The sequence below is a fragment of the Thamnophis sirtalis genome, unplaced genomic scaffold (genome assembly GCF_051295495.1).
Source record: "Thamnophis sirtalis isolate CommonGarterSnake01/CBP01778 unplaced genomic scaffold, rThaSir2_p1.2 scaffold_8, whole genome shotgun sequence".
Classification (NCBI taxonomy): Eukaryota; Metazoa; Chordata; class Lepidosauria; order Squamata; family Natricidae; genus Thamnophis; species Thamnophis sirtalis.
Window position 1 is genome coordinate 30,273,663 of NW_028261388.1, and position 11,665 is coordinate 30,285,327.

The 11,665-nt window shown below is 39.5% G+C and overlaps 1 protein-coding gene across 2 annotated transcripts; it reads right to left on the bottom strand.

The window, feature by feature from the left end:
- Nucleotides 1–521: 521 nt before the first annotated feature.
- LOC106549676 (phospholipase A2) lies at nt 522–9,132 on the bottom strand. 2 transcript variants are annotated; one of them, XM_014067381.2, is made up of 4 exons: nt 8,823–9,132; nt 6,314–6,371; nt 5,074–5,180; nt 522–705 (listed from the first exon to the last, which is right to left on the bottom strand). In XM_014067381.2, exons 1-4 carry the CDS (start codon nt 8,860–8,862, stop codon nt 554–556), a joined length of 357 nt encoding a protein of 118 aa, XP_013922856.2. In that variant the 5' UTR covers nt 8,863–9,132; the 3' UTR covers nt 522–553. The 2 variants fall into 2 exon arrangements, with proteins under 2 accessions (XP_013922856.2, XP_013922855.2); XM_014067380.2 differs by having other exon boundaries at nt 6,314–6,479; nt 8,823–9,127.
- Nucleotides 9,133–11,665: the final 2,533 nt, after the last annotated feature.

The following is an 11,665-nucleotide window of genomic DNA, read 5'->3' on the forward strand; positions in this document are numbered from 1 at the left end:
AAGATTGTGAAGGTGCCACATTGCACCTGGCTATTTTGTCATCCTCCTGTAGATCTGTTTAGTTTCTAGTGAGCCTTCTTAAATTTACTGTACGAAACCATATCCCAGGGAAAATGAATCGTTCACTAGCAAGAGAGAACTTTTCTCCTATTTTTGCACTGAAGTTACATGACAATCCCAATTCTTCTTTTTTCTTGCACTGTACTGATTTCCATTGCTGTTTTATATTGTTTTCTCACTTAACTTTTTTTTAAAAAGAAGATTTGATATTTGTATAAAATATTATTTTTCTAAACAGAATGGAATCATATGGTGAATATATATTTTATCATGTTAGCTTCTTAAACTGGTAGATGCACTTTAGTAACACAAATGTTCATATGTACATTTTCTAAACCTACAGCATATATTTCTAAATAAATAATTCTGCAATAGTGGAGCCCCTCTGTATCTGGCTGATGGTTTGTAGCCTTCAGGTTGAAAAACGTGCAAATAAACACCCTAATATTAAAAAAAACCTCAACAGTTTTAAATTGTTTATTATAAAAATCTATTAATGCCAATAGCTACATGAAGGATATATTTGACCACAAAGAAAATTTGGCCAGAAGATGTAGCGCTTATTGAATGGGGCAAATCTCCAACACCGAGCTGCTTCTCTGTCGCACTGGCAAATTATGCTTTGACATCTGTCTAGAACAGCATCTGAAAAAAAGGAATGAAGAAGATACTACTGCTGGTTATGATGAAGTAGAGCACAAAAACAAAATAGTCCTGCTTATCTATGAAACTGGAATTTATAAAGATATATATGGTAATATTAAAAGATAAAGGATTGTTCTATTTGAAACTTTTTTGAACACCTTAAAATGGTTAAAATGAAATTTATATTGCTTGAAGGCCATTTTTAGACATTAAAAAAAATTCATGATTGGGAATTAAAGCATTGTCTGGGTTTAACAAATGTGCACTAACCCACTATATTTTACAATTGTATAATATGTATTTATCAATTTATATGTTAAAACAACGCCTATGTCACAAACATCCTCTTTTAAAACAAACATTTTTCTAGGCCCTTCTGTGAAAAGTCAGCTTGCAATTTAAGAATCAAGAGAGTCATTCTGAGAGCAGTGTCTCAGCACAGGTGACTCTCCAAAAATCTAAACTTCTTAGTAATATAACATATGAAAAAGAAGACACCTCTTTCATTAAATAGGCAAAGGATTCCTAATCCTTGCTGCTCTTCTAAACTCTGAGGTAAAAAAAACCCTGTAATTTTTAAGAAATCCACAGTCATGGTACTGTTACAAATAATGGTACAGTGGTTAGAATGCAGTATTGCAACTAAATCTGCCCACAGCTAGGAGTTCAATCCTGACCAGCTCAAAGTTGACTCAGCCTTCCATCCTCCCGTGGTCAGTAAAATGAGGACGCAGATTGTTAGGGGCACTTTGCTGATACTATAAACAGCTCAAGGCTTCCTGGGCGGAGCCTACTGGTGGGGGCAGCAAAAAATCAGCTGCCTCCGAATTCCTGGCTACGTACCTGTTTAGAGGATCTTCCATCTGACGTCTTATCAGGTTTTCTTATCCTTCAGGCAAGAAGGAAAGAAGAAACTGTTTTGCTGGCAAATGCTCTTCGATTTTTGCAGCTTTTGTGCTTGCAAGGAAAGGGGGGCTAGCCCAAGGCAGAACGGCTGTCTGTGCTGGGAACTTCAAACTGCCTTGTGCAGGACAAAGTAGGTCTCTCCCACTCTGCTCTAAGTTTTGTTTGATTTATTCTTATCACGAGCTGAATCCGTTTACTGTGGACAATAATTGCTTATCAACATTTTAGCTTCTTTTCTTTTTCTCCTCCGAAAAATTATTTACTCAGAGGCTTCTAAAATGGCGCCGAGCAGGCTGGTTTCTCCGGTAATAACGAACACTTTTTACTAATCCTCACAAGAATTCAAAACAAAAGAGATTGCTTATCATTTGTTTTGGTTTCACAATAGAAGAATTTTACTCCTTCATTAACTTTGCTTATTTGGAAGTTAAATGGTGATGAATCTGCTGAATGGTCTTGTTACAATGTTTACTCACTGAAAGTTTTGCCAAGCCTTAAACTTCAAAATAAAAGCCTCTTTACTTAAAGCTGCATATTCAGGCAATAGAGTTTTATTAACTGCAGGCAGATAAATTTTGAAATGGCCTCAAAACCAAATATTAACTTGAAGTCGTCACCCTCTACTTCCAGGGGCACATCCTCAGTGCCTGGCACAAAGCTGCAGCCTCCGCTTCCTACACCCCCTGCTGGGGATGTGTTAACGAAAGAATTTTTCCTGAGTAATCTAAGCGAGGCTCTTAATGCACAGACAATTAAAATGGAAGATAAGTTTAGAGATAACAGAGAGGTGGTAAAGCAGGAGAGAAAAGAGGAAATAAAAGAAATGAAAGAAGAAATTAAAAGTGAAATAAAAGGACTTAAACAGGAGCTGTATGAGAAATTTGATGCTAAGGTTGATAAAATTAGAGACGACATGCTGAGTCTTGTAACTGTATTAACAGAACATATTTCTGGAGTGGAAGATACTCTAGAGGTTCTTAATGATGCCAATGCTAACTTGACATTGAAAACAGAGGTGGTGGAACAAAAAGTGGAAAATGCTGAAAAAGAAATTATTATGATACAGTACCGACAAATGGAGTTCGCATTAAGAGTAAGGGGGCTGCGTGAGGAGAAACAGGAGAACCTGAAACAGATCCAATCGACCAATCAGATCGCACAGACTGGGCCTCCTCCGAATTCCATCTGCCAGTCAATGTCGACTGGCGACCACACGGAGGAGAGCCTTTTCTGTTGCTGCCCCGACCCTATGGAACGAGCTCCCCATGGAGATCCGCACCCTCACCACGATCCAGACCTTCCGCGCAGCCCTCAAGACCTGGCTCTCCCAGCAGGCCTGGGGATAGGCTTCCAATTACCCGCCCGAGTGTTTGATTGCTGAATGAAAGTTGTGTTTTATTATTTTTCTTTTGTTCACAAAGTGTTTTGTTTTGACCTTGCACTTCCCCTCCCCTGTGGTTGTAAGCCGCCCTGAGTCCCCTCAGGGAAAAGGGCGGCATATAAATCCCAATAAACCATAAACCAAACCAAACCATAAACCAGATCCTATCGGAAGCTTTTGACCGCCTGATGGGAAGACCAGGGACCAATCAAGACTGGCAAATTGACAAAGCTTACCGCGTTAACTCCTGGCTGGCAAAGCAGAAGCAGCTTCCTCGAGACATCGTTATATATTTTACTACAAGAGAGTTTAGAAATATGGTACTGCAAGCATCTTATAACACTAAGCTTCAAATTGGCGGTCAAGACCTGGCTGTTTTGAAAGAGATACCACCTCAAATGTTAAGAGCCAGGAGAGACTACGCTTTTTTGGTCGAAGAACTCAGAAATCGTCAGATACAGTATAGATGGGATGCACCATTTGGCATCATATTTACATTTGATAAGCAAAGGTACCGCCTCAACTCTGTATGGAAAGCCCGAGATTTTTATTATAATACATTGAAGGCCGGACACCCTGCACCATCTGGACCTAGAACTGACTTTACAGTGGTAGAGACCAATTTGATTCTGCACCTGATAACTGCAGCAAGACTGTTGGTGGCGCAATATTGGAAGAAGGAAGACTTGCCTACAATCCAAGAATGGACATTGAAAGTAACAAACTTAGCTGAAATGGCTAAAATATCGGCATATCTCAAAGATCATTCAAATGAGAGATATAAACGAGACTGGAAAAAATGGATTGACTATATACAAAATAAATACGGGACTAAGAAATTCCAGTTAGCCTATGCTTAAGATCAGAAATGATTTAAACTGTTAAAAGTCAGTTCAGTAAGAAGAAGCTAAGGTCAATCTAGAATGTCATTAATTTCTTTATTTCTTTTTTCTCAATAGATTTTAGACTGTGTTAGTTAAAAATCCATACCGTGTACGGGTTCTGGGAAGTCGGGGGGGGGGAAGGAGGAGGGGGGGTGGGGGGGTGGAGGGAGGGAGGGGTACACACAACAACAAAAAATTGTACTTCAATGTCTTAATGATTGACAAATGATGACATATTTGTGTTTTTTTTTAAAGAAAAATAAAAAAGTTCTGTTCATAAAAAAAACAGCTCAAGGAGTGCTGTAAAGCACTATGGAGTAGTCGATAACTCTAAGTGCTATTGCTATTGCTGTTATGGTGGTTGATGATCAAGAGCTGCCCTTTATATTGAGAAGAGCCAGGGTTTTGTAGAGTTTTCAGGACTGGTTTGTTTTTTTTGAAAAGTTCTGTTTAGTCTATTTTGACGTGTACCCTATAATTTTATTATGTCATCAACCTCGAAGAAACAACACTGCATCACTATTTTTAGCCATCACAGTCAAGTGGTGGCTACAATGAATGGCCTGCATCCCTAAAAACACCGGATTTTGTCCACCTGTGTGTTATGAATTGCAACATATAAAATCTATAGCAATTCAACACTGTTTATATATTTTACATATTAAGATTTCTGTCCAAAACTTTACCCTTCCATCTGCAAACTAACCACAGACCTTGGAAAACTGACAATATGCTACAAACAACTTGAGTAAAAGTACATGGCATTAAGCACAAGACAGTATATATCTGTATTCAATATTCAATATAGCCATTTTTCCCACCACTAGTCTCCACAAAAAGATTGTAACTGCTTTAAAGACATACGTATGAACTTTCTAATTAATTAAAATATCCAACATCAAAATCGATACCCTTTCACAATCACTTTTAACCCAGAGAAACATTTAATTCAATTACTATTACACTGTGTTTTTATAAGCTGAATCCTCAGGCAGCTATGAGGAATTGTGTTAGTATTAAAGTTGTTTAAAACAAAGTCTGCTTAGAACAGTGTTATGAATCTTCCAAGATCTTTGAGAAAACCAATAGGACCTTCTGAAATTAAAGTTGAATATTTCATTTCTAGAACAACTGTATGTTCTTGTGCGTCTCTGAGATCAGATAAAAAATAATAATGACATTCAGGTTGTACCTTACCGCATATCACAGTATTGTCCTGACAAGTCCACTTATATCTTTCTGTTATGGGGTTACAGCCTTGTCGTTGTGCAAAGTCATAACAGCAGTCATGTCTATAGCAGCACCTTTCAGCAACAGAGACTCATTAATATCATTGATGTGAGCCTTGAACATCAAGTAGTATGTGCGGCACTGTGAAACTCTATCTCTAGTGTTACAGGGCTCTGGTACGTGCAAAATTCATAAGCCCTGTCAAGTACTTCCATGAAGCTCATTACAGTCTGGATATTTTAAATAACCATTTCTCTGAAGTTTCTTAGGAAAACATAGCAATGGTGGTTTAATTTTCACAAATACATATTGTGTATATATGTAGGGTGAAAACATAATAATTCAAACTAAATACCTTTCTAGTTCCACTGCAACAAGAGATCACATGGACATGGTCATACCTTTTCTCTATTGCCTTCTCTATTTAGTAACATTATGATATCACCCAACATAATAAAGGACAGGGTTTGTACTAATCATATCATGTTACTGTTCTGAGTACTCACAATTATTTTATTACAATACAATACAATACAATACAATACAATACAATACAATACAATACAATACAATACAATAGCAGAGTTGGAAGGGACTTGGAGGTCTTCTAGTCCAACCCCCTGCCTAGGCAGGAAACCCTATACCATTTCAGACAGGTGGCTATCCAACATCTTCTTAAAGACTTGCAGTGTTGGGGCATTCATAACTTCTGGAGGCAAGTTGTCCCACTGATTAATTGTTCTAACTGTCAGGAAATTTCTCCTCAGTTCTAAGTTGCTTCTCTCCTTGATTAGTTTCCACCTACTGCTTCTTGTTCTACCCTCAGGTGCCTTGGAAAATAGTTTGACTCCCTCTTCTTTGTGGCAACCCCGAGATATTGGAACACTGCTATCATGTCTCCCCTAGTCCTTCTTTCTCTTAAACTAGACATACCCGGTTCCTGCAACCGTTCTTCATATGTTTTAGTCTCCAGTCCCCTAATCGTCTTTGTTGCTCTTCTCTGCACTCTTCCTAGAGTCTCCACATCTTTTCTACATCGTGGTGACCATCGTGGGTGTTACTTGCTCTCCTTTTTCTTATTACATTATACTATTATTTTTCCATATGTTCTTGTCTCAAAGTAAATGTATTAGACAGAGTGGGATTAATTCAGTTGAAGAATGTAATGGAAATATGAACTTAATAGAGAAAGAAATGGCATACGTACCAATCTGTTGCATCCTTGGGCCAACCTCTTCCTCCTAGACCACAATAGCACCCATAACCTACATAGGCCAAAGAAAATCGGCTTGTACCACATTTTAGGGCTCCGTATAATTCAATGAGTCCTCTTTTAGTCACAAAATGGTTTTTGCCAAGAACACCATTCCATACTGCAAAGGCAGAAATTAAGATTTTACTGCATTTGAGTAGGTCCGTACAATAATTGCTCTATCTCTTTTTATACAATCTGCTTCTGCAATTATACAAACATTATATCTGTGTTTGGCTGGAGTGTTGGGTAGCTGTTAGAAAGTAGAGGAAGTTTAGATTAAACTTTGGGTTGCTGTACCCCTCAATATTGCTCAAGGCTTCAAGCAAGCCTGCATGCAGAAAGTTGCATAGCAACATTACTATTTTGGAGGAACCAACTTCTTATTTTCCATGCAATAGCTTTCAAAGAACTCCCTTCCTGCACTAGATGGTGAAAGATGAACAGGGTTGAAGGCATTCCTCATAGGCAATATAAATATATTGTTTATCTCAGTACATTTGCTATGAACTGTGTGTATTAATTTTAGTCTGCACAGGTGTCAAGAAATATGAAAATTAAAACCATGTTGGGAGTGCAGCAAGTGAATGGGAAACACAACAAAGTAGAATGGGCAAGTTTTCAACCTACTGATTTGAATAGAATTATTTGCCATTTATGTTGGGCACATTTTCAAGACAAAAACGAAACTCCAAACTGAAGAATTGTTTTAAAATTCACTTGCTTTTTTTCTCCCAGGATATTACTTGACTATCAAATATGCATGCCTGAAAATTTCATATTCTCTTTTTATTACACAGTATTCAACCTTAACTATATTTGTTGTAAGAAGAAAATTAAAAACTTAGTAGAGATTGCAACCTCTGAGTCATAACAGGCAAGCATACGCTTAAACAGAAACGGTCTACTGCTACTTCAAATATATAAATATTAAAGCATGTTTGTATCTGTGTGTGTGTGTATGTGTCTGCTGCAGAATTCCTCAAGACACAGAGAAAACACTTCTATCTCATTGATAGAAAAATACATGTGTTTGTGATTCTATACACACCCATACAATGTATGGGTATGTATAGAATCTCAGAGCCTAGAAAAAAATAGAAGTTTTTTTCAATAGAAGTTTATTAAAGGAATTTTATCAACATTAAGATAAACAAAGTGATAAATTATTAGTAATGAATTCAGTCTGTGAATATTTACAGATTGAAAATCATAGTTTTTTAACCCAAAGAAATTAAAAGAAACTAAGGGTGAATTTCATCTTTTTTTTAATTGATTCCTGCCACCCATCAGTTAAATTCAAAACCAAGTATCATTTCAAAATGGTTTCAGTCACATTTTATATTCTAAGTGTAGTTTCAAAATTGGCTATTGTGTCACAGTATTTATTCAGCAAGGCAGTTTTGCTGAAACCTTAGAAATTTAAGAATGCACATAAAGCCTTGTTTTCTTTGTGTTTTCATGTGACAACATGATGCCGCAAGTTTTCATGTGACAACATGATGCCGATGCAGCTGTGTTCTGAGCCAGCTGAAGCTTCCAAATATTCTTCAAGGGTAGCCCCATGTAAAAGGCACTGTAGCAATCCATGTGTGAGATGACCAGGGCTTCAATGACTGAGCAGCCATACTCCCAATTCAGGAAAGTGCAGTACACAAAGGTCTGCAATGGGTCTCTTAGCCACAACTGCCAGCTACTCATTGAGCAAGAGTCATGAGTCCAGGAGAACCCCCAATTGTCTGGGGGAGTACAACCTCATCCTTTAAAGATCTTAAAGTCCCAGAACTAGAAGCTCCTCATCTTACAGGGTTCATTAATCTGCGTGCAAGTTCTACATTGTGAAACAATGCTTCTAATATCTGAAAGCAACTACTATCATTATTTAAATCAACATTTTTTTCTGCTGACATTTGTTTACTCCATTTCAGCCTACACATGAAATAACTTTTCTACAGAAATATCACTGTAGGAGGATGGAAAAATAGGTAAAGTGATATTTAAAGCATCACAAACACATATACAAAAAAGTGGAAGAGCTATTCAACTATGAGAATTGTTATTTGCCCTTGTGCTGAATTATCTATTGAACTAGTTCCACCAAAGTGGTTTTAATTGTCTAATAAAATGTTTAGGTTTGACACCCACTTAACTGGAATATGTACAGTCTTCAAGATACAAGTCTTTATCTCTGTTTGCCGGTTTTCACACAAATAAAACAAATGTACCTATTCCTTTATTATTTAAATGCTCAAACAAGTTTTTTATGACATCATTGTTTTCATGACTGAGGACACTATGAAAAAGTGTGCTATCCACATCTTTCTTGTTTCACTTGACTACAGCACTTTAAAGACTCATATAATACTACATCATCAACATTAAGTGGGGAAAACAGAAGGGGAAAAGGATCAGCATTTCTTTGAGGCCAGCATCTACCATCATTTAACATTTCATTTGCACTCACCTGCATGAAACAGCAGCAGTGTCACCAGCTGGCGTACCATGTGGAGATCGTATCACCTCACTGTGTCTGCACACCTACAGTCTGTTTAGATTCTTCCTGTAGTTCTGCTGTCCAACTGAGCCAAACGATGGGTGTGTATAAACAGTCTTACTGGATTGCTCCTTTATAGTCTACTCTCAGAACTAAAGGTATGAATCCATAAATTTCAAACACTTCCTTCTGAGCAAAACGAGATCGTTATTCAGAGGCTTGTGAAAGGACAGTTCTCTGATGCCAAGACTTCTATTTGCAGATTGTTCCTTTCATCAAGTCTTGGTAAAAAAGAATTTGACTGAATCTGCTGGACAGGTCGAGATATTACACCCACAAAACTGGTGTTCTTTTCCTAAGCTTTTGTTTGCAGTCCCTAACTGACCTCATCATTTGTTTTACAGATCTTAGTATTAAAGACTTAGTTCTGGTAACTGGTATATTGGCAGCATTTAAACTAAAGAACTATTAAAATAAAGATCCTTTGTCTTAATACTTGAGATTTTAACAAGCTGTTTAAAATGAAAAACATGTAGTCTGGCAATTTTAGATTTCCCAATATATCTGTGGCCCAACTTTGCCTAAGGACTCCTTGAAATGCCTGACTTTTATTTGGGACTGTCCTTTCTCCATGATAGTCATTTTGTGAAAGGACAAGCCCTCTTCCATGACAGACATCATAAAGGTCCATATGATTGAATGTTCCAGTCTCATCTGTCCTGCAATGAAGCAGACAATGTATATCCCCATCTACTCATTGGCGCCAGCTATCTGTAATCCATTAACTTTAGCATTCTTCAAATAGAATTATTATTTATTGTTTAAATAAGTCATTTAAAGGTACTAAATAAAGTAGAATTAATCTACTTGATTAATTTAATAGAAAGGAAATGCAGTTTTAAAACTGGTGATCTTTTCTGTCCTTGTTTAATAACCCTCACAACTTGACACAGCCAACTTACCAATACCTCTGCCAACTCAGTGCTGTCAAGTTGTCGCAAGACAACTAAACTGTGCCAATTCATTGTGTAGACAACTCGTGGCAGATAGCCAGAGGGAGAGGCAGGCGGACAAGCAAGCAGGTGGGCAGAGTGCAGTGCGGTGGTGGTGACCAGGAACAAAGCATTTTCACACGCACCACTGCTGAAGGCTGTTTAGTGGCAGCGGTGTTTGGGACGTTTGGGTCAGCAGTGGTGGGAAGGACAGGTGGGAGCAGATGCAGGGCATATCTCATTTTCATACTACCGGAGAGATCAGTGCAGCAGCAGCAGCAAGGGGTGTGAAAATGATAGTCACCTGGCCCCTATCACCCACCCACCCACCCACCCACCCACCACCCCCGAATGGCCCAAACATTGCCACTACTTTCAAATGGCCTATGGCAGCAGCAATGATAGTGTGTGAAAATGGGAAGTGCCACTCTACGCTTTGCCCACCCACTCACCTGTCTGGCTGTCCTTCTAGCTGCCTGTGCCAAGTTGTCCCCACAGTGAATTGGCCATGTTGAGATGTCCTGTGACTTGGCATGGGTGAGTTGATAGACATGACTTGGCAATGGTTAGCTGGCCGCTTTGAGGTCGCAGCACTGAGCTGGCTGCACCAAGTTGTCACATTCCACTTCACAGTAGTATATGTGGCTTAAAAGAATTTTAAAATCAAAATCAGGTTGGACATGAAAACAGCAACATGTCATCTGAAATTATTATCATATAAGTTTTTACTGGCAACAGGCAATTTGCAATTGTGCATACCTCCTTCAGCTCCTAAACTCTGCCTTTAAATTACAGGAAAGAAATGCTCAAGGATGGGTGTGACTATGTACAAAGCTGGGAACTCTTGCCATGACTTGACCCCAAGAAAACAATAATTTCCTTATGTAACTTAGAATGTGACATGTGTTTGTTGAAATATCAAGCCCTTTGATACATGAGGCTAACTCATATCAAAACCCTGGGAAAACTAAAATTATTGCAAAGGGGAAAGGATTTCAACCTCGCAATAAGAAGTAATAGTACAAATGAGGGTATGGCTATACTCCAAACAAGTCTTTAGCACCTCGTAGGATCCCTGCTCCGGAGCTTGTCGGGTGTGAGTCCCTGCTGGTGAAGTTGGACCTCAAGGGTCAAGTGGGTCTGCTGCTAACGTACCTGCCTCCCAACAGCGTTGCAGCAGCCCTCTCCTCGCTCCTCGAGTCAGTAGCTGAGCTGGCAATTGAGTTCCCCAGGCTTATGGTCCTGGGGGATTTCAATTTGCCTTCGCTCGGTGAACACTCTGATGGGGCGCAGGAGTTCATGGCTTCCATGACAGCCATGGGCTTGACCCAAGTAATTCAGGGCCCAACCCACTCTGCGGGTCACATGCTCGACCTCGTATTTCTCTCGGAGCAGTGGACTTGTGATCTTGGTCTGAGGGGTAACGAGATCATACCCCTGTCGTGGTCAGACCACTGCCTACTGAGGCTTGACTTCCGGAGACCAAACCCCCACTGTAGGGAGGAGGAACCAACCAGGTGGTTCCGCCCCAGGCGACTGATGGACCCTGTGAGGTTCCAGACGGAACTTGGGGTTATTCCTGATAGTCTCGCCCACAGTCCGGTGGAGACTCTGGTTGCTGCCTGGCACTCGGCAGCATCGGAGTCCCTTGACCGGATTGCGCCACTACGGCCACTCCGAGGTGGCGGATCCCGGAGGCCTCCTTGGTTCACCGAGGAGCTCCGGGAGAGGAAGCGCCGGAGGAGACGCCTAGAGCACCTATGGAGGTCCGATAAGTCCGATTCGAACCGAGCACTCCTAACAACCTGCACCAAGGAATAC